This window comes from Ranitomeya variabilis, chromosome 1 (assembly GCF_051348905.1).
Source record: "Ranitomeya variabilis isolate aRanVar5 chromosome 1, aRanVar5.hap1, whole genome shotgun sequence".
Classification (NCBI taxonomy): Eukaryota; Metazoa; Chordata; class Amphibia; order Anura; family Dendrobatidae; genus Ranitomeya; species Ranitomeya variabilis.
In genome coordinates this window covers 166,110,659-166,137,266 of record NC_135232.1, presented here as the reverse complement: position 1 = coordinate 166,137,266, position 26,608 = coordinate 166,110,659, and the positions used below count along the sequence as shown (strand labels likewise).

At 43.3% G+C, this 26,608-nt stretch overlaps 1 protein-coding gene across 2 annotated transcripts in view; it reads right to left on the bottom strand.

The window, feature by feature from the left end:
• YTHDC2 (YTH N6-methyladenosine RNA binding protein C2) overlaps positions 1–26,608 on the bottom strand; it is a 198,705-nt gene that overhangs the window by 76,638 nt on the left and 95,459 nt on the right. For both annotated transcript variants that reach the window (XM_077290493.1, XM_077290503.1), the window contains exons 14-18: positions 26,148–26,326; positions 19,388–19,484; positions 17,833–17,920; positions 17,665–17,745; positions 10,114–10,196 (exon numbers count right to left, since the gene is read on the bottom strand). In XM_077290493.1, coding sequence (XP_077146608.1) covers positions 10,114–10,196; positions 17,665–17,745; positions 17,833–17,920; positions 19,388–19,484; positions 26,148–26,326 — 528 coding nt within the window. The remainder of the gene's footprint in view (positions 1–10,113; positions 10,197–17,664; positions 17,746–17,832; positions 17,921–19,387; positions 19,485–26,147; positions 26,327–26,608) is intronic.

The window sequence follows — 26,608 nt, the reverse complement described above, 5'->3', positions numbered from 1 at the left end:
GGAGTCCAGCTATGTTTAAATAAACTGATAGGACTTGATTTGGAAAGGCACACATCTGTGTATATAAGATCTCACAGCTCACAGTGCATGTCAGACCAAATGAGAATCATGAGGTAAAAGGAACTGGTCAAGGAGCTCAGAGACGAAGGTCGTGTCCTAGCTGGCCATGTGAGCGGACGCAGAGAAGAGCGCTCCCGCTGCTAAAAGGACAAATATCCTGTGTAAACGTTGATTACCGGACTTTTTTGCCACAAACCGGTTAGCTGAAGGTCTGGGGAGCAAAGCGGTGCTGAGTGGTGGGACCGGCATCAGAGGCAATGACCAGACGGCGGCCGAAGGACGCAGGTGCTGGCGATGCAGGAGCCAGCCAAGATGGCGCCGAGGTCAGAGAAGACACTGACAGGGAGAACGCCGCATGTCAACGGCGTATGGAGGTGGCGGCGAAGCTTCAGTAGTATGCCAGAGTGGAGGCTGTGGAGGAGGCAGAGCAAGGAACCGGAGCTGGAGCTGATAAGGAGGAGGAGGATACAGTCCTGGATGCAAAGCATGAGGTACAGAGGGGGAAGGAGAGAGGAAGCATGGCGGGGGCAAGAGGGGGACCTGAAGGTTTAATGCAGGAAGAGGAGCCGACCCTTAGAGATGTTGTTGTGTTGATATCCCCGTGCCAGCAATCCTTGAATTCCCTGGCCCTGCAGATGCAGGAGGTAAAAGGGGACGCAGCACAAATTAATGCAGCCCTACAAAAGATGGACAGACGTATGGGAGCAGTGGAGGAGAGGGTGAGCACGGCAGAAGATCATATAGTTAAATTGCAAAAAGCTGAGAAAAAAATTCGCCCAAGCAATATCAGAGCTCGCTGCCAAAAATGAGGATCTGAAAAATAGATCCAGAAGGAATAATATACAGTCATATGAAAAAGTTTGGGCACCCCTATTAATCTTAAGCTTAATGTTTTATAAAAATGGTTTTTTTTGCAACAGCTATTTCAGTTTCATATATCTAATAACTGTTGGACACAGTAATGTTTCTGCCTTCAAATGAGGTTTATTGTACTAACAGAAAATGTGCAATCTGCATTCAAACAAAATTTGACAGGTGCATAAGTATGGGCACCCTTATCATTTTCTTGTTTTAAATACTCCTACCTACTTTTTACTGACTTACTAAAGCACTTTTTTTGGTTTTGTAACCTCATTGAGCTTTGAACTTCATAGCTAGGTGTATGCAATCATGAGAAAAGCTACTTAAAGTGGCCACTTGCAAGTTGTTCTCCTGTTTGAATCTCCTCCGAAGAGTGGCATCATGGGCTCCTCAAAACAACTGTCAAATGATCTGAAAACAAAGATTAATCAATATAGTTGTTCAGGGGAAGGATACAAAAAGCTGTCTCAGAGATTTAACCTGTCAATTTCCACTGTGAGGAACATAGTAAGGAAATGGAGGAACACAGGTACAGTTCTTGTTAAGGCCAGAAGTGGCAGGCCAAGAAAAACATCAGAAAGGCAAAGAAGAAGAATGGTGAGATCAGTCAAGGACAATCCTCAGGCCACCTCCAGAGATCTGCAGCATCAACTTGCTGCAGATGGTGTCACTGTGCATCGGTCAACTATACAACGCACTTTGCACAAGGAGAAGCTGTATGGGAGAGTGATGCGAAAGAAGCCGTTTCTGCAAGCACGCCACAAACAGAGTCGGCTGAGGTATGCAAAAGCACATTTGGAGAATCCAATTTCTTTTTGGAAGAAGGTCCTGAGGACTCATGAAACCAAGATTGAGTTGTTTGGTAATACAAAAAGGCGTTATGCATGGCGGCAAAAAAACACACTGCGCTGTATAGTTGACCGATGCACAGTGACACCATCTGCAGCAAGTTGATGCTGCAGATCTCTGGAGATGGTCTGAGGATTGTCCTTGACTGATCTCACCATTCTTCTTCTCTGCCTTTCTGATGTTTTTCTTGGCCTGCCACTTCTGGCCTTAACAAGAACTGTACCTGTGTTCTTCCATTTCCTTACTATGTTCCTCACAGTGGAAATTGACAGGTTAAATCTCTGAGACAGCTTTTTGTATCCTTCCCCTGAACAACTATATTGAATAATCTTTGTTTTCAGATCATTTGACAGTTGTTTTGAGGAGCCCATGATGCCACTCTTCGGAGGAGATTCAAACAGGAGAACAACTTGCAAGTGGCCACTTTAAGTAGCTTTTCTCATGATTGCATACACCTAGCTATGAAGTTCAAAGCTCAATGAGGTTACAAAACCAAAAAAAGTGCTTTAGTAAGTCAGAAAAAAGTAGGTAGGAGTATTTAAAACAAGAAAATGATAAGGGTGCCCATACTTATGCACCTGTCAAATTTTGTTTGAATGCAGATTGCACATTTTCTGTTAGTACAATAAACCTCATTTCAAGGCAGAAACATTACCGTGTCCAATAGTTATTAGATATATGAAACTGAAATAGCTGTTGCAAAATAAACCATTTTTATAAAACATTAAGCTTAAGATTAATAGGGGTGCCCAAACTTTTTCATATGACTGTACATATAGTGGGGCTGCCTGAAAAGACTGAGGGGAGAAACCCCACAGAGTTTGTTGAAAGCTGGCTGCTGGAGAAAATTGGGGGCACAGTGCTGACAAAAGTTTTTGCTGTTGAAAGAGCTCATAGGGTCCTGCCGCAGCCGCCTGCCCCAGGAGCGAATCCCCGTACCATGCTTGCCAAAATACTGAACTACAGGGACAGAGATATTATCCTCAGAAAGGCTAGAGAAATGGAGGATCTGACGGCTGGAGGTCAAAAGATTGCCATCTACCCGGATTATTCTGCTGCAGTTCAGAAACAACGGATGAAGTTCACTGGGGTCAAGAGACGGTTGAGGGAGCTGGGAGTGCAATACTCTGTGTTGTTCCCCGCAAAGTTGAGACTGGTGGCTTTTGATAAGACCCACTTCTTCCTGACACCAGAGGACGCTACCCAGTGGATTGATACTAATGCAAAAAAACTTAAAGGAAAGGGCGATTGACATTTCGGCAAGATCCGGACGGGAGTTGTTTCTCTGATGCTGAAGGAGGGATCTGCGTTTAATAGCACATTGGTTAAAGGGTTGAGCAGCTGTTGAGGGTTTAGCTGGGCCATATTGAGTGATTGGCCGGATGGGCCGGATGGGGCAGTAACGATTAATAAGTATGGGGGAGGTGGGTTATGCCGGGTACTGCAAAATGGTTTGGTAATTTTTCTACATGTTTATTTAAGTTGGAATGTTGGAAAAACAAAAATTGTGGGAAATTCGGAATGTTACGGCAGCGGGAGGCGAATGGAGAGGGCTAAGTAAGGGAGAGTGTTCGCAATGGGCAGTGGAGCCCCACTCTTGATAAGAGGTAGAATGTGTTGTATTGGGTGGGTTAGGGGGGGCAAGTTGGGGGTTGGCAGGGGGGTGGGATGGATTAGACAGCTCATACTTGGAAAAGTGGATACTATGAAGGATGATGAGCCACATGATGGGGGACCGCATTAAAATATTGAGTTGGAATGTAAGAGGCCTAGCGGATAAAACCCGGCGGGCGGCAAGTCTGCAGTATGTTCGAGAACAGAGGGTCTCAATGATATGCCTGCTGGAGACACATTTGGTGCGGGAAAAGGTGGATGTATTGAATAGGCGCTGGATACAGAGGGCATACCATTCTACCTTCTCTACGTACTCTAGGGGTGTGTCGGTGTTGGTACCTTTGGGAGTGCAGTATGAAGAGGTGATGGTGCAGGAGGATGTGGATGGTCAGTATGTGGTGGTGCAATGCAAAATAAATGGAGTGTTGATGTGTATAACGGCAATGTATATTCCGCCCCCATACTCAAGTAAGAAAATTAGAGAGGTGCTGGAGAGGGTGGAACGCTGGGGCCCGATACCATTTCTAATTATTGGGGATCTTAATAATATATGTGATGACTTTTGGGATAAAAATAAAAACTCCCAGAATAGGACAGTGGGACACATTACTACGTTTGGAACTTATATTCGTGTAGTAGGTATGACTGATCTATGGAGAGTTAGACATGTTGGGGAAAGGGGGTACTCATGTTATTCACCGGCTCATGGTACTCTATCCAGAATTGATTTGGCACTGGGCAACCGTCTATTGGACACGATGGTAGGGGATGTGAGATATTTGCCTAGGGCCCTCTCGGACCATAGTCCAATTGAGGTGGAGTTTCGACTGATGGGGACACGGGCCGTGAACAGGAGAGAGTGGAAGATTCACCCTAACTGGCTGCACAGTATAGATTTAGATAAGATAAAACAGGAGTTGGCGGAATTTTTTGAGCTGAATGATGGGAGTGTAGATGCTCTTACTGTATGGGAAGCCATGAAGGCGTACTTAAGAGAGCTGTTGTTTAGAGATATTAGTAGATGTAAGCGGAAGTCGAGAGAGGCAGAGAAGGAAGCGATTGATGGGTTGAGGACAGCGGAGGATGAGATGGTAACACTGGGTACTCCGGAAGCTGGGAAGAGATTAAAGGCAGCTCAAAGTCATCTGGAAGAAATTTTGTTGGGTAAGGCTGAAAGGAAGCGGGAATTCATGAAGCTGGCTTATTATCAGGAGGGTGAAACTGTAGGTCGCATGCTGTCGCTGGTTGCTTCTGCCCAGAGAAATACTTAGTTTGTTCATTCTCTGGTTTCCGGGAGTGGTACGCGTGTCTCTGAGACTCCAGAGATTTTGGAGGTTTTTGCAGATTTTTATGCGGACCTATACTCCTCTCGGGTAGATGGGTAGGTGGGAGACACAGTGGTGTTCCTTGAGGGACTGGAGCTCCCGAGGCTGAGTGACACAGATAGAGAGGGCTTAGAGGCTCCCATCACAGAGGAGGAACTGAGTCGGGCATTGCAGTCTATGGCTAATGGAAAGGCGCCTGGAGTGGATGGGTTTCCTGCTGAGATTTATATGCATATGGGGGAGGTGCTAATTCCCAGATTAAAGGCGGTCCTAGAGGAGGCTAAGAGTAGAGGGTGTCTGCCTACATCCATGAGAGAAGCCATAATAGCGGTGATTCCTAAGGATGGGAAAGACTTGGGGCAACCTGAGTCTTACCGGCCAATCTCCTTGCTCACTGTAGATGTCAAGCTTCTAGCCAAGGTGTTGGCGACGAGGTTGACGAGTGTCATCTCTGGCCTGGTGCACCCAGACCAATCTGGCTTTACGCCTGATAGATCCACGGCGGTCAACCTATGGAGGCTGTTTATGAATCTGCAGCTTAGGTCCGACAACTGTGGCCAGAGAGTTATTGCATCTTTAGACGCCCATAAGGCGTTCGACAGTGTGGAATGGGGATATCTCTGGCAGGTGTTGCAGTATATGGGGTTTGGTTCGCGGTTCGTGTCCTGGATTCGGCTGCTGTACTCGAGGCCAATGGCCAGGGTCCGGGTGAATGGGGAGTTATCACGGACTATACAATTAGCTAGAGGGACAAGGCAGGGGTGTCCGCTCTCTCCTCTTTTGTTTGCTCTGGCTGTGGAGCCATTGGCTGCTAAACTTCGACAGTCTAACGAGGTGTCTGGGTTTAAATATGGGATGATTGAAGAGAGGGTGGCGTTGTATGTGGACGATATTCTACTGTTTCTAGCTGACCCGGTTGCTTCCTTGGGGGGACCATTGGGCTTATTGAAAGAATTGGCTCATTGTCAGGACTGACGATAAACTGGAGTAAGTCTATTTTGTTTAAAGTGGATGGTGTAGGGGAGGAGGGGAGTGAGCCGCTGGAGGATGGGCGACTGAAGGTGGAAAGTCAATTTAAATATCCTGGGATATGGGTTTCTGTGCCTGTTACGGATTACATACATAGGAATCTGACTCCGATCTTAAGTGTTCTTAAGGCAAAAGTGGATGCTTGGATTAAGCTGCATTTATCTGTGGTGGGCAGGGTGAATCTTATCAAAATGATTTTGATGCCGAAAGTTCTGTAAGTTCTTCATAATGCGCCAGTTTGGATACCGCGCGGGAAATTTAGGTAGATTAACTCCCTGTTCAGGAATTTGGTATGGGGGAGACAACATCCACGTATCAGACTGGAGACACTTCAGCGACCCAAGGAAGATGGGGGCTTGGCATTGCCTAACCCTGAAGTATATTTTCTTGCAGCCCAGAGTCAGCACTTAAAGGGCTGGGCGCATGAAGGGTCGTCCGGGGCGGTACAGAAATTAATGGAAAAGGTGACAAAAAAAAGGCCAGCAATACAATGTCTGGAGGATGGCTCCCTGGGGGCTTTGGGGAAATGGTATCCGACTAAGTTATTGATATGTAAGCTGTGGGGTAGATTGAAACATATACGTGGGATTACGGGTCTGACCACATTCTCCCCGTTATGGCATAATAATAATTTAAAGGAGTTTGTGGCACTGGGGGTACTACCAGAATGGCAGGCCAAGGGGATTCAATATGTGTATCAGATAATTGAGCAGGGAGAGTTGAAATCCTTTTCCCAATTGCAGGTGGAATTTGATCTCGGGCCTGCGGGGGAATATCAGTATTTGCGGATGAGACACGCATTTGGAGCTCAGAATAGGGACGGAGGCATCAGAATTCAAATTGATATAGTGTTAGAGTATGTGTGTAATGAAGGGACTACTGGGGGGGTTATTTCCACTCTTTATAAAGACTTGCTGCATACTTTCCTATTAAGGTTTCCAATACTGGCGAGAGCTAAGTGGGAGAGGGATCTGGGCCCAATGGAGAATGAAACTTGGGAGTCGGTGCTGGAGTGGGTTCCACGGCTGTCACTGAGCGAACCGTATAGGCTGTCACAGCTTTATGTAATACACAAGAGTTTACAAATCTCCGAAGGTGTTATATAAGGCAGGTTTGCGTGATGATTCTGAGTGCCCGAGGTGTAGGTCTACAGATGCTGATATATTTCATATGATGTGGACGTGTCCGAGACTGGCTGCTTTTTGGTTGGTAGTTTTGAGTCGTGTGGAAGGAACATACAGATGCACGGTGCCAAGGGACCCGATGGTGTGCTTGTTGGGGTGCGTGGATGAGATTGAAGTGGATAACAACCTGAAGACAGCTATTGCCAGATTGCTGTACATGGCCCGGAAGGTAATAGCGCGAAATTGGATTAAGGACGAGCCGCCTTCAAGGAGAGAGTTCCTCCAATATGTGAAGCAGGGCCTGATACTGGAAAAGGGGTTTTATCAGAAAAGAGGGAAAATTGAAATGTTCGATAAATTGTGGTCTCCGTGGCTTGCCATGGGATAGGTTTGTTATAGAGGACGGGCGAATCAAGGCCCTGAATTGATGAAAACATAACATGTGGCCTACAGTCCTAACTGAGGGGATAGTCATCCTATAGATTTGATTGTGGAGCTATCAAACAAGGTGGGCTGTCTTACTGGGAGGGGGCGGGATAAGTTGGAATTGCGGGGGTTCATTGGGGGAAAAACTTTGTATTGAAAACAAGAATGTAACATGTCAATTGTAATGTTATTCTTAATAAAAATTTATTTGAGTAAAAAAAAAGGAGCTCAGAGACAAAATTGTGGCAAGACACAGATCTGGCCAAGTAACAACAGAATTTCTGCAGTAATCAATGGTCCTAAGAGCACAGTGGCCTCCATAATCCTTAAATGAAAGAAGCTTGGGACCACCAGAAGTCTTCCTAGACCTGGCCGTCCAGCCAAACTGAGCAATTTTGGGAGAAGAGCCTTGGTGAGAGAGGTAAAGAAGAACCCCAAGATCACTGTGGTTGAGCTCTAGAGATGCAGTAGGGAGATGGGAGAAAGTTCCGCAAAGTCAACTATCACTGCAGCCCTCCACCAGTCGGGCCTTTATGGTAGAGTGGCCGGACGGAAGCCTCTCCTCAGTGCAAGACATATGAAAGCCCGCATAGAGTTTGCTAAAAAAACATATGAAGGACTCCCAGACTTTAAGAAATAAGGTTCTCTGGTCTGATGAGACGAAGATAGACCTTTTTGGTGATAATTCTAAGTGGTATGTGTGGAGAAAACAAGGCACTGCTCATCATCTGCCCAATACAATCCCAACAGTGAAACATGCTATGGGGGTGTTTTTCAGCTGCAAGGACAGGATGACTGGTTGTCATTGTCACTGAAGGAAACATGAAGGCGGCCAAGTACAGAGGTGTCCTGGATGAAAACCTCTTCCAGAGTGCTCTGGACTTCAGACTTGGCCGAAGGTTCACCTTCCAACAAGACAATTACCCTAAGCACACAGCTAAAATAACAAAGGCGTGGCTTCAGAACAACTCTATGACCATTCTTGACTGGTCCAGCCAGAGACCTGACCTAAACCCAATTGAGCATCTCTGGAGAGACCTGAAAATGGCTGTCCACCAACGTTCACCATCCAACCTGACGGAACTGGAAAGGATCAGCAAGGAAGAATGGCAGAGGATCCCTAAATCCAGGTGTGAAAAACTTGTTGCATCATTCCCAAGAAGACTCATGGCTGTACTAGCTCAAATGGGTGCTTCTACCCAATACTGAGCTAAGGGTCTGAATACTTATGACCATGTGATATTTCAGTTTTTCTTTTTTAAATAAATTTGCAAAAATTACTACAGTTGTTTTTTTCAGTCAAGATGGGGTGCAGTGTACATTAATGAGAAAAAATATGAAGTTTTTTTAATTTACCAAATGGCTGCAATGAAACAGAGTGAAAAATTTAAAAGGGGTCTGAATATTTTCCGTACCCACTGTATATTTTAAGAGATAGTCCATTTTATATCAACTCCAACAAAATGGACACTGGTTACGACTCAGACTCCAAAGTCCTGATTATTACTATTATTATCATCATCTTTACTTATAATAGAGGATAAAAGGAGGGTGATTTGAAATTCATTTTTTTTACTTATATATGTTCATATTTTTAAAAACTTATTTTTTTTTTTTTTTACTTTTCACTGTATTTATTAGTTCCATAGGAGAATTGAACAGGCAATTGTCTGATCACTTGTGCTATATACAGCAATATAACACAGTTACTTTCCTAGCCATTATCAGCCTGGTATGGGGAGGGCTCCATACAACTGCTACTGACTTGCACCATAACTGTACAGTGAATGTCAGTAAGGTGTTAATATCTATTTTTAATTTTTCAATTTTTTTTTTAAATTATTTTAATATTTTTTTTGTTCCTTAGGAACCTGTGATTGCCTGATTAGTTTTACAATATACAGCAATACTTCAGTATGAATGTACACAGTCTCCTTTGAAGTCCAGCTACAGGTTTGGTTTCAACGGAGAACTATAATAGCAGACACATATCATAGCCATTCCATGTGTCATTGTAACCCATTGGCACCCAGTGACTACGTCGCGGTGGTCATGATGCCCACATAGAATGGTGCGCACCTTATTCATGCGCTTTAAATGCCTCTGTCATATATTGTGGGATCTCTGGTTGCAACCATCAATCTCCATCTGCCACACTCTTCACTTGTGGTCCCTTTGACTGCAGAAAGCAAAGAATTGAGAACCGCAAACATTAGTGACACAACTCCCTTTGCTACATCTCTGCTCGGCAGAGATAACCACAGAAGAACGATCCCGGTGTGAATAATCACTGGCTTTTGATGTTCTAATGGAAAGTGATACTGTCTATTAGTACATGAAATGTCAGGACAGTGATGAGAGATGGTTAATAATTATTTATACATAATGGCTTAATGGAATATTTGGAGACAGGGAAAGTTTTTCTATATAATAATATTAACCCCACATGCAGTTTCGTTTTCACTTTCTTTTGTTCTAAAATAAAATTAAACTAACAAGGGGTTTTCCAGGATCAGAATACTGATGGCTTACTGTTATATAGCAGCGGTGCAGGTACTGCAGTGTTCTCTTATTAATGTACATGGGACAATGCTACAATTCCCTGCATCTCTGCTAATAAGTAGACGGCTTGGAGGTAAACAGAGGTTTATACACTGAGAAGGCTGTAATGCTCATACAAGTGACACCGCCTATTTAAACAGGTGATTGGTGATAAGCAAAAATATTATGATCCTGGAAAACTCCTATAAGTTAAAGGTCTTTTCTCAACCCTGCTAAGCAAGATTCAAGATTCTATCCACATGTAACGGCACAGAATAAAATACCTTCCTTTCCTTTGAGTAGCACTGGCTTTAGAAATCCAAACCATTTTAAGCATTGTCACATGGTTTAGCGCATCATAAGATTTCTGAAAAACAAAGATGAACAATCAGGAACACTGGTATTTCTCACTAGTAGTATAGGAGTACACCTATATTGTTTCACGTGTTTGTTCAGCGAGTCCTTAGTCCAGTGTCTAAGCTTTTCTAGAACTATGATTCAGTAATTGAAACACTGAACTCAAAAATAAAGTTATTTAATGGAAAATCAAGAAACATTTTAATGTGTGCACTAAACTACAAATGTAATTTCTTGTGCTTATCATACAGTATGCTGTGCAGCCATACTCTTCAGGGCTGACAGATATTAGGATGTGTGCCCATGTTGCGTTTTTTTTATGCGTTTCTACTGCATTTTTTTGCCGCAGCGGAAATGCTTAAAATTGCTTAAAAACCCCATTCCCATGCAATCCTATGGGATTCCGCAGTTGCTGTGCCCATGCTGCGGAGTTCCCCGCTGTGGAATCGCATAGCGGTAAAATCAGCAGCATGTTCATTATTTCTGCGGAATCGTGGAGATTCCTCCACCGTAGGATTGCATTGAAACACTCACTTTATGCATGTGGCTATGCCCGCTATGCGCAAAGTGAGCGCTTCATATGCGGATGGTACCCAGGATCTGGAGGAGAGGAGACTGTCCCCCAGGCCCTGGGATCCATATTCATGCAAAGAAAAAGAATTAAAATAAAAAAAAGGGATATACTTACCTTCTGATGGCCCCCGGAGTCCTCCAGGCTCTCAGCGGTGCACGCGGCGGCTTCCGTTCCCGGGGATGCATTGCGCGAATCACCTGGGATGACGTTGCGTTCACGCGACTGTGACGTCACAAAGGTCCTTCGCGCAAAGCATCCCTAGGAACGTAACGCACCGGGAGCGTCGCCGTCGGAAGGTGAGAATAACCATATTTTTTATTTTTTTTTATTATTTTTAACATTCTATCTTTTACTATTGATGCTGCGTAGGCAGCATCAATAGTAAAAAGTTGGTCACACTTGTCAAACACTATGCTTGACAAGTGTGACCAACCTGTCAATCACTTTTCCAAGCGATGCTTCAAATCGTTTGGAAAACGCAAGCATTCTGCAAGCTAAAAACGCTTGCAAAACGCTTGTTTTGCGGGAAAACGCATGCAAATTCCGCATGCGTTTTACCCGTGGCAGGGAGTTGCGGAAATGCTGCGGACATTTAAGCAGCAATTCTGCAATGTGGGCACATAGCCTTACTATGACCTACATATAGTGTGTTAATTGTATTATTATGCTTGTTGTTTGTTGTCATTTGCTGACATCTACTGGCCATTGTTATTAAATGTTCTCATGTATTGCAGCTGTAATTTCCCACCATGCCTCTCTCGCTCTGCTCTATAACTCCTAATATCTTCTTTCCTCACATCGTCTCTTTCTGGTCAGTGCCATCTTGGCAGAATCGTGCGTAAGAGCTGGAGAGAGAATTCTCATTTTACCTCTATCCTCCACTTTCTACCTCCTCCTCATCTCTGACATCTCTACCTCAAAATTTATCAAGGTACAGTCAATAAACTGCCTAAAAGTTCATCCAGTACATCTGCCTTTCTGGAACATCTACATCAGGGCTGTCAAACTCTTTTTTACAGAAGGCTATATCAGCATTATGGTTGACTTCAAAAGGCCACTTGTAATTCAAAAATGGAACCAGATAAAAAGTGATGGCTGATTGCATTCACTTTTTGTGCTGGCCGCGATCACTGAGTTCACCACTTGTGCAGAATGACTGTGATCACTGTATGTGCAGGCTGACTGTGATCACTGCATTCACCATTTGTGCAAGCTGACTGTGTTCACAGCGTGCACTGTTTACTCACAAAGACGGCACCTGCTCCTTGTGCTGGCGCAGCTCCCTCTACTGGCTACATCTCTCTGGCTGAAGATCGCATCAGCTTCCTGTGAAGTCTCTGCACCCTCTGCTACGCACTGGCTGTGCCAATGTAGAACAGCACAGGGGTCAGCTGATGTCTTGGATTTTGAGGTCCGGCGCACACTTCAACACTGCACAGACCGGCTCTTCACTTTCCTCGTATGGAGAGCAAGTTGGAGCAGTGTTGAAAAGTTAAGAGAAGGGATTACATCAGCTCACCCATAGATTGCAATGATTAAGAGACTTGAGGGTCTGAAATGCGTCTGTCTATCAGCTCCCCAAGCCAAGGCTGTGACTCCCATGCTGTTGTCTTATTTTTAATTTACCCAAAAAATGTCATACTTTCATATACACTGGATTTCTAAAGCTGGATTTGCCTTTTTCGTCTTTCGAGTGTTGAAAAGTGTCCTAACCTCGTGAGCCGCATAGAATGACATGGCGGGCTGGATTCGGCCAGCGGACCTTCAGATTGACACCTATGATCTACATGCAGCTGGTCAGGCAAGTGAGGAGAGGATAGCGGGTAACCTATCTACCATTGCTTGTACAGAGATCCGTGCTCACATTCCTCAAATACATCTCACATTGTGTACATAAGCGGCAGAATATGCTTATTTACAATAGTGGTATCAACAGTCATACAGGCAGTCTTTCAATTAATTTATGGATCTCAGGAATCTAAGATATTATTTTCTACTGAAATAAGAAGCTCCTCTGATCACTTCTGCTGACAACAAGCATAGCATCAACATGCACAAGGCAGAAAATAAAGACTGGTTTTAATCATAGCGAAGTAAGGTTGGTTCATACTGTTCCACACTTTATTAGAAACCTATATACAGTGGGTATGGAAAGTATTCAGACCACTTTAAATTGTTTGTTTGTTTCATTGCAGCTATTTGGTAAATTCAAAAAAGTTCATTTTTTTCTCATTAATGTACACTCTGCACCCCATCTTGACTGAAAAAAAAACAGAAATGTAGTAATTTTTGCAAATTTATTAAAAAAGAAATACTGAAATATCACATGGTCATAAGTATTCAGACCCTTTGCTCAGTATTGAGTAGAAGCACCCTATTGAGCTAGTACAGCCATGAGTCTTCTTGGGAGTGATGCAACAAGTTTTCCACACCTGGATTTGGGGACCCTCTGCCATTCTTCCTTGCAGATCCTCTCCAGTTCCGTCAGGTTGGATGGTGAACGTTGGTGGACAGCCATTTTTAGGTCTCTCCAGAGATGCTCAATTGGGTTTAGGTTAGGGCTCTGGCTGGACCAGTCAAGAATGGTCACAGAGTTGTTCTTGTTCTGAAGCCATTCCTTTGTTATTTTAGCTATGTGCTTAGGGTAATTGTCTTGTTGGAAGGTGAACTTTCGGCCAAGTCTGAGGTCCAGAGCACTCTGGAAGAGGTTTTCATCCAGGATATCTCTGTACTTGGCCGCCTTCATGTTTCCTTCAATGACAACCAGTCGTCCTGTCCATGCAGCTGAAAAACATCCCCATAGCATGATGCTACCACCACGTTTCACTGTTGGGATTATATTGGGCAGGTGATGAGCAGTGCCTTGTTATCTCCACACATACCGCTTAAGGTACCTTCACACTAAACGATATCGCTAGCGATCCGTGACGTTGCAGCGTCCTGGATAGCGATATCGCTTAGTTTGACACGCAGCAGCGATCAGGATCCTGCTGTGATATCGCTGGTCGTTGAACAAAGTTCAGAACTTTATTTGGTCATCAGACCGGCGTGTATCGTCGTGTTTGACACCAAAAGCAACGATACCAGCGATGTTTTACACTGGTAACCAGGGTAAACATCGGGTTACTAAGCGCAGGGCCGCGCTTAGTAACCCGATGTTTACCCTGGTTACCAGTGTAAAATGTAAAAAAAACAAACACTACATACTCACCTTCGCGTCCCCCGGCGTCCGCTTCCCACACTGACTGAGCGCCGTAAAGTGAAAGTGAAAGTACAGCACAGCGGTGACATCACCGCTCTGCTGTTAGGGCCGGCGCTCAGTCAGTGCAGGAAGCGGACGCCGGGGGACGCGAATGTAAGTATGTACTGTTTGTTTTTTTTACATATTATGCTGGTAACCAGGGTAAACATCGGGTTACTAAGCGCGGCCCTGTGCTTAGTAACCCGATGTTTACCCTGGTTACCCGGGGACCTCGGCATCGTTGGTCGCTGGAGAGCGGTCTGTGTGACAGCTCTCCAGCGATCAAACAGCGACGCTGCAGCGATCGGCATTGTTGTCGCTATCGCTGCAGCGTCGCTTAATGTGAAGGTACCTTTAGAATTATCACCAAAAAGGTCTATCTTTGTCTCATCAGACCAGAGAATCTTATTTCTCAAAGTCTGGGAGTCTTTCATATGTTTTTTAGCAAACTCTATGCGGGCTTTCATATGTCTTGCACTGAGGAGATATAGAATATACTCAGCACACTCCAGGGAGTCTGATGCAAATAGGGTGTTTAATACATACAGTATTCACATTCACAAACGTTTTGGTCTGCAAAGACCTTCATCAGTGTGCTCTATTGTTTGAGCCAAAGGGTGTATGCTATTCACCCTTTATATTGGAGATTTGCATCAGGTACTGGAGTTAAACAGGGTCAGCTGTTTAAGAATAGAGGGCTGACACTAGCCGGTCGAGCACTATCGGTAACACAGGGGAATCTTGAAAATAGAGGGCTAAGCTAGCCGATCACGCCTGCAGCAGGCTGGAGGGTAGGAAAGGAGATGCGGTATCCACCTCAAGTCCGATACCGCATCTCCTTTCCTACCCTCCAGCCTTCTGCAGGCATGATCGGCTAGCTTAGCCGTCTATTTTCAAGATTCCCCTGTGTTACCTCCAGTGCTCGACCGGCTAGTGTCAGCCCTCTATTCTTAAACAGCTGATCCTGCTTAACTCCAGTACCTGATGCAAATTTCCAATATAAAGGGTGAATAGAATACACCCTTTGGCTCAAACAATAGAGCACACTGTAATAATTATAGGGGATAACTCAGGAGACTCTTTGCGTGGAACAAGACAACTACAGAACACAGTTTTATAAGTGGTAAAGTCTATATTATCACACGGTGATTCAAACAGGTGCAGAGAGAAACTCAAGTCCACAACACTTGGAGTAAATATTAACCGCAGCTTAGCAGTCTATAGGAAACTTCAGAGGAAAATGCAATCACGCAGAAAGTCTATGAAGCACAATTATTCTTGAGGATACTTGACACGAATAAGTCCTTGCTTAGTCCAAAACACAGATAGATATGCTTATAAGGCAGTTCAAATAATATCTTAGCTCAACCAGGGAGGTCTGGGTAATAGTCTCAGGTTCTTGCAGAGCAGAAACACCTTACATGTCCAGCAAATGCAGATGGAAGCAAACACGAGCAGCAGATAAAGGAGGATTACTGGAACTGGTGTATGCAGCAGGAACTCAGAGCAGAGTAGCAGGATAACCCCACAGGTTCACAGGAGCAGGTATATAGCCAGGGAGTCACCAGAGGTCAGGAGCTGATGCAAGGCAGAATACTCTAGCACAGACTGAAGGCTGGGGTGGAGTTTTAGAGCAGGAAGACACAGTGCACATGAGACCAAAGACGCCATCTTGGAAAAGGGCAGTAATGCATAAAAAGGTAATAAAAAATGTTCACAGTCCTGACACACACTGATGAAGGTCTTTGCAGACCAAAACATTTGTGAATGTGAATACTGTATATATTAAGCACCCTTTTTGCATCAGACTCCCTGGAGTGTACTGAGTATATTCTATATCACGTTTAAGGTCTGGGGACCTACTCTTATGCACCTCCACCCCGGGCTGTGCTGAACATTTACTTTATTGCACTGAGGAGAGGCTTCCGTCGGGCCACTCTGTCATAAAGGCCCGACTGATGGAGGGCTGCAGTGATAGTTGACTTTGCAGAACTTTCTCCCATCTCCCTACTGCATCTCTGGAGCTCAACCACAGTGATCTTGGGGTTCTTCTTTACCTCTCTCACCAAGGCTCTTCTCCCACAATCGCTCAGTTTGGCTGGACGGCCAGGTCTAGGAAGACTTCTGGTGGTCCCAAACTTTTCCCATTTAAGGATTATGGAGGCCACTTTGCTCTTAGGAACCTTGAGTACTGCAGAAATTCTGTTGTAACCTTGGCCAGATCTGTGCCTTACCACAATTCTGTCTCTGAGCTCCATGGCCAGTTCCTTTGAACTCATGATTCTTGGTCTGACATGCACTGTTAGCTGTGAGGTCTTATATAGACAGATGTGTGCCTTTCCAAATCAAGTCCTATCAGTTTAATTAAACATAGCTGGACTCCAATGAAGGAGTAGAAACATCTGAAGGACGATCACAAGGAAATGGACAGCATGTGACTTAAATATGTGTTTGAGAAAAGAGTGTAAATACTTATGACCATGTGATATTTCAGTTTTTCTTTTTTATTAACTTTGTGAAAATTTCTACATTAATGTTTTTTTCAGTCAAGATAGGGTGCAGAGTGTACATTAATGTGAAGAAAAAAAATGAACTTTTTTTAATTTACTAAATGGCTGCAATGAAACAAACAGTGAAAAATTTAAAGAGGTCTAAATACTTTCCGTACCCACTGTATATAGAGAGGAGAGTCTGTAAAATTAGGATCACAACTGAAAGAGAAAAAGGTTACCTTGATGTAGGTAAATGGGCATATACACTGAAGCTCAATTTTGGTGGTTTTGTCTTTGTATTTTTGCATTTTGTGCAAGCTGGGGTGTGGCCTTCCTTTCCTGAGCTGGAAATCACATTTAAAGGATTTCCCAGACTGGTATCCACTGGTCGGGACTCAGTCTTTTTGTCTGCCCTTATTCACACACTGAGGTCAACTTTGAAACATGGTATGTAGGACCTCCCGATGAGAGTCACCTTATTGATGGTGGGATGGCTTTTATGCAATTTTTGATCAAAAACAGTATTACTAAGAACTCTGTGTTATTTAAATGCACTTTTGCTTTTTACTTATTTAGTTACAGCAGGGTTTTTGCTCATTTAATTTCTTGTAGGTTTTGTATGTTTTATTGCCAATGTGAACATGCGTTTATGTGCTGCATGCATACCAACTCAACTGTTTTTTCTTTGTATTTTTACATTCTGTGCAAGCTGGGGTGTGGCCTCCCTTTCCTGAGCTGGAAATAACACTTAAAGGCTTCCCCAGATTGGTGTCCACTGGCTCGAACTCGGCCCTTTTTCTGCCCTTATTCACACACTGAGGTCAACTTTGACACATGGTTAGGTTTTTAAAATTAAACAGTGTAGGACCACCCGATCAGAGTCTCCTTGTCAATGGTGGGATGGCTTTTATGCTATTTTTGATCAAAAACAGTAATACTAAGAACTTTACTTTTTATTTATTTAGTTACAGCAGCGTTTTTGCTCATTTTGTTTCTTGTAGGTTCTGATGTACAGTGTACAAATACATACAAATACAATATATACAAACAAACACAATGAAAGAAAGGTGCCGTTAACATTAAAAGTTCTAGCACAATATAAAGCAATCCTGATACACTATCCTTACCACTGTATGCCTCTCAGAATACAGTTTCTCTCACCAATGCTTACCTCCTTCACTTTTCCAGAGTCAATCACAAACACAACATCATTTACTGTGATGCTGGTCTCTGCGATGTTGGTTGAAAGTATCTATAAAACATACAAACAATGAATGTTCCCACCACTGTAGCTTTCACACTTTCAAGCCATATGTTATATTCATGTCATTCTACGTACAATTTTCCGAATGCCAACTGGCGGGTTCTTCAAAACCTTCTTCTGGTCAGTAGTTTGCATGTTTGAGTGCAGCATGAATATTTGATACCTGCAGAAAGCATAAAACCTGACCTGTAACCAGCCCGTAAAACTGTAAAATGTATCTCTCCTCACAGGTGCCATCGATATATATATCTGACTGCCATAGGTTACTGACATGGACCCGGGACTTGATCCTTTAAAATAATGTGTGTGTGTGTGTGTGTGTGTGTGTGTGTGTGTGTGTGTGTGTGTGTGTATATATATATATATATATATATATATATATATATATATATATACACACGGTATATATACTGCATATATAGTAGAGAAGGTGCAAGTCACTTTAAAGGATCAAATCCAGGGTCCACGTCGGTAACCTACGGCAGTATGGCAGCCAGCAGTAGTCCTCCTAACTGAAGCTCTCATTTTGGCTAGCTAGCCTGTCCCAAAATCACAAGTGTGTCATACTGCAATAATGATATTTTTCCCAGGCCAGCTTATCAAAAGTGGATCCAAGGATACCATCAGTTAAGAGGGGGTTTAAGGCCCCGTCACACTTAGCGACGCTGCAGCGATACAGACAACGATGCCGATCGCTGCAGCGTCGCTGTTTAGTCGCTGTGTGGTCGCTGGAGAGCTGTCACACAGACCGCTCTCCAGCGACCAACGATGCCGAAGTCCCCGGGTAACCAGGGTAAACATCGGGTTGCTAAGCGCAGGGCCGCGCTTAGTAACCCGATGTTTACCCTGGTTACCAGTGTAAAATGTAAAAAAACAAACAGTACATACTCACCTTCGCGTCCCCCGGCGTCCGCTTCCTGCACTGACTGAGCGCCGGCCCTAACAGCAGAGCGGTGACGTCACCGCTGTGCTGTGCTTTCACTTTACGGCCGGCAGTCAGTCAGTGCGGGAAGCGGACGGCGGGGGACGCGAATGTGAGTATGTACTGTTTGTTTTTTTTTTACTTTTACGATGGTAACCAGGGTAAACATCGGGTTACTAAGCGCGGCCCTGCGCTTAGTAACCCGATGTTTACCCTGGTTACCAGTGAAGACATCGCTGGATCCGTGTCACACACACCGATTCAGCGATGTCAGTGGGACCTCAACGATCAAAAAAAGGTCCAGGCCATTCCGACACGACCAGCGATCTCACAGCAGGGGCCTGGTCGCTGGTACGTGTCAAACATAGCGAGATCGCTACTGAGGTCGCTGTTGCGTCACAAAACTTGTGACTCAGCAGCGATCTCGCTAGCGATCTCGCTAAGTGTGACAGGGCCTTTACAGGGCTCCCACCCAGGATCCACAGATTATTGCTGTGCTTGCTGGAACGGGTCCTGCAAGTCAATTTGCATCATCTCTACTACATACAATTTATAAAACTCAATAATAAAATGGTATCCACTAAGATTCCATGATACAATTTTATGTCCTGGACAGCCTATTTAATCTGATTTTATCCCAGGAACATTTAGCTTTTTTACATTATTACTGTCTATAATGCCTGACAACTTAAAATAAGGAACATTTACCCGTGAGAGTTTTCAGAAAATCTCTTGTCATCGTACAAGATACGATCTCGTAACCCTACTATTTCATCATACCCTGGGAGAAATATTAGTATGGCCCCTAAAAAACAGAAATTATTAGCTAATCAAACAATATTACATTAAGAACATTTGGAATTTAAATACAGAAACATTCAATTACTATTGTTCCACAACCACAACCCCTCAGATAGTTCAGGGATTGCAAATTAAATGTAATCATTACATCCTCTCTACCGCTGATCTGAACAGACTTTAGCTTAGATATCTCAAATTTACAGTAAATCTCTGATCAATGGCAAAGGGGTATAAATTATCTAAAGACCCTCATTCCTGATATAAGTCTTAGTCCCAGATCAAACAAATAATGTGAATCTATTACCCATAAAGAGGTAATTTTAACTCCTTCAAGACGGAGCCCTTTTTCGTTTTTGCGTTTCTGTTTTTCGCTCCCCTTCTTCCCAGAGTCATAAATTTTTTATTTTTCCGTCAATATGGCCATGTGAGAACTTGTTTTTTGTGGGACAAGTTGAACTTTTAAACGATACCATTGGTTTTACCATATCATGTACTCAAAAACGGGAAAAAAATTCCAAGTGCGGTGAAATTGCAAAAAAAGTACAATTCCACAATGGTTTTTTGGATTTTTTTTACCATGTTCTCCAAAAGCTAAAACTGACCTGCGATTCTGATTCTCAAGGTCATTACGAGTTCATAGACACCAAATGTGTCTAGATTCTTTTTTATTTAAGTGGTGAAAAAAAAAACAAAGTTTGTTAAAAAAAAAAAAAAAACATAAGGTGCTCCATATTTAAATTATGCCCCACAAAGGTTAATGATGGCCCCATAAGATGCTCCATACAAAAATATGCCCCATATAATGCTGCACAAAGGTTAATGATGGCCCCATAAGATGCTCAATACAAAAATATGCCCCGTATAATGCTGCACAAAAGTTAATGATGGCCCCATAAGATGCTCCATATTAAAATATGCCCCATATAATGCTCCATAAAGGTTAATGATAGCCCCATAAGATGCTCCATATTAAAATATGTTCCCTACACTGCAGCTGCTGCGATTAAAAAACAAACAAACATACTCACCTTTCGTCGCTGCCCGCTGCTCCTCAGCGTCGCCGGTGCTCTGCAGTGACTGTTCAGGCAGAGGGCGCGCACCAACCACGTCATCGCGCCCTCTGACTTGAACGTCACAGCCAGGGGACCCGGAAGACACAGCGCGGCGGTGAAACGGGGACAGGGTAATATTGCATGGCTCACCCTCTCCCAGTCCTACTCACCCTCCTGGCGCTGCATATCAGTCCCAACATCTTGGGTGCTGGCATCCTCTTCCTGTCTTCCTTCCTTTGCTGAGCAGTCAGTGATACAGCCTCAATGCATTTACCTAACTATTCCTGTGTGGCCCATTTAAAAAACTTAAACCATAATCAGGTTCCTCGCATCATGTTCTCATACGCTCTATGCATTTAACAGCCCTCTGTGTCTGTACTGTTACATATACATGGGCTGCACAGTGGCTCAATAGTTAGCACCAAGGACAACATCTGCAAGGAGTTTGTATGTTCTCCCCGTGTTTTCGTTGGTTTCCTCCGGGTACTGATAGGGATTCGAGATTGTGAACCCCATCGGGGACAGCGATGATAATGTGTGCAAACTGTAAAGCGCTGCAGAATGTTAGCGCTATATAAAAATAAAGATTATTATTATTGTTATATTTCGGCTGTTAACTGGTTCATGCAGCTTTACATGAACACCTGATTCTCACACTATGGCTGGTCTGAACAACGAAAGCAATTGTTACCATCTATCTTTCGTGTCTCCCCTTTTTCCTCATAGTTTGTAAGCTTGCGAGCAGGGCCCTCATTCCTCTTGGTATCTGTTTTGATCTGTGTTAATTGTTATGCTGTAATGTCTATTGTATGTACAAGTCCCCTCTATAATGTAAAGCGCTGCGGAATATGTTGGCGCTATATAAATAAAATTATTATTATCATTATTATTATTATTATTATTAAAGTAATGAATATGCACTCCACGCCTATGAGAGTGGAGACGCGTGCATATTAATTACTTTAATAAGCGGTACCACGTGACCGCTCAGCACAGGAAGGAAGACAGCAAGAGAGATGCCGACTTCAGAGATGCAGGAACTGATATGCAGCGATGACACCAGGAGGGCGAGTATGTCTTCTGCTGCCCACCGGCAATGACTCATGTATAAGCCGAGAGGGGCGTTTTCAGAACAAAAAATGTACTGAAAATCTCGGCTTATACACGAGTATATACAGTAATCCTTTTTTTTTTTTATTGATAGATCCGGCCATTCTGAAAGCGACGATACCAAATATGTGTATGTTTGGGGTTTTTTTATTGTTTTATTTTGAATGGGGCGAAAGGGGGGTGAGTTGAACTTTTATATATTTTTTTTTTATATTTTTTAAAACTTTTTTTTCACTCACGGCATTCTTCAATAGTCTCCATGGGAGACTAAAAGCTGCCATAACCTGATCGCCTCTGCTGCATGCAGGCGATGATCAGATCACCTATATGTAGCAGAATTGCTGACTTGTTATGAGCACCGACCATTGGGTGGCACTTATAGCCAGCCAGCAAAGACAACCATAGAGGTCTGTAGAAGACCTCTGGTTGTCATGCCAACCCAGAGTTTGACAGCAACATTTAAAAGGTTAATAGCGGAGGGTGGATCGCGATTCCACCAGCGGCTGTTCCGGGCACATGTCAGCTGTTTAAAACAGCTGACATGTGTCGGGAAAGATATGGGCTCACCGCCAGAGCCCACATCAAAGGGGGAGATACAAAATGTGCAGTACATGTACGGCACATGTCATGGAAAGGTTAAAGCACCACTCCAACATTTTCGTTTATTACTCTGCTGGAGTGGTGCTTCTAATCTAAGGTCCCTGCACTTAGTCTCATACTTCCATGGACTTCACCTTTTATCACCGCGTCTCTTGTTGGTCTCCGGCAGTTTGTGACCTGCTGGATCGTTCCAGTGTTTCATGGAGTGAGCCGGAGGTCACAACTCAATACAAGTATATGATAGCCTCATTCTGGGTCTCATAGACTTGCACTGAGAGCTTTACATGTAACTTCTAACTTCTGGCCAGTCAGCAGTTGTGGTCACAAGATGGTGCTGTAGGATCGAAGCAGTGAAGAAAAACGGTGAAGACACTGGAGTGTGAGTATAAGAGTAGGGGGGCAGGGACCATAGATTAGATGCACCACTTCAGAACTGTAAAAAAAAAAAAAAAAAAGTAGTGGAGCTTTAAATGGACTCATTTATATTCCTTAATTCTCTTCTTTTACTGTAAAATCATATGTTTCCTAAATACTTCAAAAGCATAAGCACTTTAGAATAGTTTGTTATATAGTAATATAACTAACCCCTTAAAGACCGCCGATACGCATTAAAACGGCGGCCATTAAGAGGTCTTATTCCCTCATTGCTGTTTTAAAACAGCATCAGAAATTCTCCGAGTTTCAGATACAAGGGGTAGCGGAGACCCTGCAGATCACGATCAAAGAATAACGGCGATCATGTAAAACAAAAAAAAAGAAAAAAAAAAGTGTGCCAGGTATTAGAAATATTTCTCTCTTTTCTGACATGGTATACATGTCAGAGAGAGAAATGAGGTCCACAAACCAATCCTCCTGTACCTCCGCCATCCCCTGATCCCTCCAGCTCCATCCCCGGCCATCCACAACTCTTCCTGAAAAAAAAAACAGTGGTGGTGGGTGCATGCGCAGTCTGCCTGCCAAGATCTGCCGGCCGGCACCCAGCAGCAGCGGGAATTTTTCTTATTGATTAATTTTGATCACCGCTATAGACCCAATCACAGTGATCAAAAGCCAGTAATTAGTATGTCCCTAAATAGGTTCTGCACCTATCACCGAACAGGAACCTAACCCTGCCTGACCACAGAAACAGGCCCTGGCTAGGGAGGTGATGATGTAAGTGCTAGTCTGCCACCAATACAACTAAAGAGAGAGAGGGTGAACGAATGAAGGGATACACTTAGCTTGAGAAGACCACCGAGATATCACGCCAGCAATCCTCCAAGAGTACTCCATACTCCAAGGAGGCACTAGCTGACTGCTTGTACTTCCAATCAGACAAAGGAAAACTGAACTAACAATGGCACCCTGCTGCAGAAACTGAATGCATTTAAACCTTCAGTAAAGGTGTGTTAATTAGCAGCAGAAGGTGGAGGTAACTGCTAGAGTGAGAAGGATATCACTCCAAAACAGAGATGCAAAAATCAAACAGGTGCTTGCAGAGCTAAACACAAAGACCTTCTACAGCAGGATCCCTTTGGAGCTGTGCAGTGCGCCAAAACAGTAGTTTTCCCGCACATATGGGGGTATGGGCATACTCTTGAGAAATTGCACAACAAAGTTTGGGGTCCACGTTCTCCTGTTAGCCTTGGGGTTCTGTTGAAGCGTTTCAGAGTCATTGCCACAGAAAGTGACACTGGTCAGATTTAAAAAATTGGGCCTGATTACACAGGTCAACAAAAAAAATTTTTTTTTCTGGTGTCCAAAATATTTTAATGAATTTGGGGTATTTTTGGGGTGCTGATTCTGAATATGCTATCAGTTTTGCCAGATTGGCTCAAGTTTTTGACATTTTTGGTATCTTATTTATAGCACTTGTTGGTAAATGCGACGCATCATCTCATTAATTTCTTTGGATTAGTACTTGAACTGAGCAGTTCTCAATATAGTTTTGTGTTAATTAGTGTTCTAAAAGTTTGTTCATAGCTTGATTTTTGCACTAACTTTATGTTGTTGTCTGTTTTCCAGTGAAAAGCATGAACTCATCAAGAAGAAGTTGTCTTAACGATCCAGACTCATTCTGTTACATTTGTGGTGAATACACACTGCCAAAACATAGAAGAAACATAACAGACTTCGTAAAAAAAGTGTATTTTGCCTATTTTGGGGTTATGCTTGGGGACCAAGACAAGTTTTGGGCACCACACATAGTGTGCAAAGCATGTATCGAATTATTACGAAAATGGAGCAAAGGACAAAGAAAAAGCTTCAAATTTGGTGTTCCAATGGTGTGGAGAGAGCCAAAAAATCATCATGATGACTGTTATTTCTGTGCAGTGCAAGTGCAAGGATTCAATAAGCATAAGAAACGAAAATGGGAGTAACATGGAATCTGCAAGAAGGCCTGTCCCTCATTGTGAAGATGTGCCTGTACCTGTGTTTACCATAAATAACAGTCATCATGATGATTTTTTGGCTCTCTCCACACCATTGGAACACCAAATTTGAAGCTTTTTCTTTGTCCTTTGCTCCATTTTCGTAATAATTCGATACATGCTTTGCACACTATGTGTGGTGCCCAAAACTTGTCTTGGTCCCCAAGCATAACCCCAAAATAGGCAAAATACACTTTTTTTACGAAGTCTGTTATGTTTCTTCTATGTTTTGGCAGTGTGTATTCACCACAAATGTAACAGAATGAGTCTGGATCGTTAAGACAACTTCTTCTTGATGAGTTCATGCTTTTCACTGGAAAACAGACAACAACATAAAGTTAGTGCAAAAATCAAGCTATGAACAAACTTTTAGAACACTAATTAACACAAAACTATATTGAGAACTGCTCAGTTCAAGTACTAATCCAAAGAAATTAATGAGATGATGCGTCGCATTTACCATCAGGTGCTATAAATAAGATACCAAAAATCTCAAAAACTTGAGCCAATCTGGCAAAACTGATGACATATTCAGAATCAGCACCCCAAAAATACCCTAAATTCGATGAAATATCTTTGGCACCAAAAATGCTGTTGACCAGTGTTATCAAGGTCAGAATTAGCTCCGTCACTAAGGGGTTAAAAGCATTGCACACTTTCGTAACCATTTTTTCATTGACATAAGATAGTAAAAAATAAAACTAGAGTTATTTTCCTACCACTCCCATGGAAACTGATGCAAATTTCATGGTAACAGACTACACCTACACTCTCCTACGGTGCCTACGTAATTCCAGCAGAGTTGGTACTAGCTCTCCTGGGAATCGTGTAACAAACAGGCTATCCCTGTTGCTGTGGAACAGCCGTGAGACATGCAGCCGCGGGACTCGAACATATTATTCGAGCACGCTGAAGATACTCGGTTTGCACACGAGCATGCTCGGATGACAACTTATTCAAGCACCTTTGCTAATCATGACCCTTTTAAATTGAATTGGGGCATGGTGCAGTTACTTATAAAGATGTATGGCAAGAAGCAGCTGTGCATGGAATGAATAGTAGGGGGGCATTCATTCCCAAGATCCGTACATTGTGTCATAACTCAATGAAATAGTAAAACCCTTTTAAAGGGGTTGTCCACTACTCAGACAACCCTTGAGAATCCCTATGTTTCTGGCTTCTAACACAATAACACCTTTTCTCACCTACAGTGTCGTTCCACCTGTGTCGGCAAATATGTCCTGCGATCCCTATAGCCATTCAGCTCCTGGCTTTGCTGTTCTCTCCTAGGGACGTATCACATAAGCAACATGTCACACGATACCCAGGAGAGCCAGTACCTACTCCTCTGGAACAGCGTTGGCACCAGAGCAGAGTATAGGTGTTATTATTTTACAAGGGAGAAACATAGCTAATGAGAAGGGGTTGTGGACAACCCCTTTAATACAACCTAATTGTTCCTTAATTTAATTCTATGCAATAAAATTGTTGTACCGGAGTCAGAATTTTGGCAGATATTATAAAGAATATGCATTATTAGGTCAAGATCCACTTTTTCATCATCAAAACTGTAGTGGTAAGCTTTCAGGAGTTCTTGTTCTTCCACACTCAAGTTGCTGCTTTCTTTCTGCACCAGGGAGCTCTCATCTAGACTGCCAGGCTCCAAGGAGGCGCTACACAGAGAAAAGAGACAGCTTAATAATAACACAGAACAATGAATGTGGTGACATCCAGATCACTATCACCAACCAGGATAAGGTGCAGTGAATCCAAGCTTCCCCACATGTGCATGCTCACTATCATATTGCTATAGGTGTAGGGAGATCACCTCTGACAGAAACCTCCCAAATAGTTCCAAACCAACGTTCAGACTTCTCCCATACCCATTACATTATTGGTGGCATTTGATTATAAGTTACTGAATCAGAATCTGAACGGTCATCTTAAATGGGTTG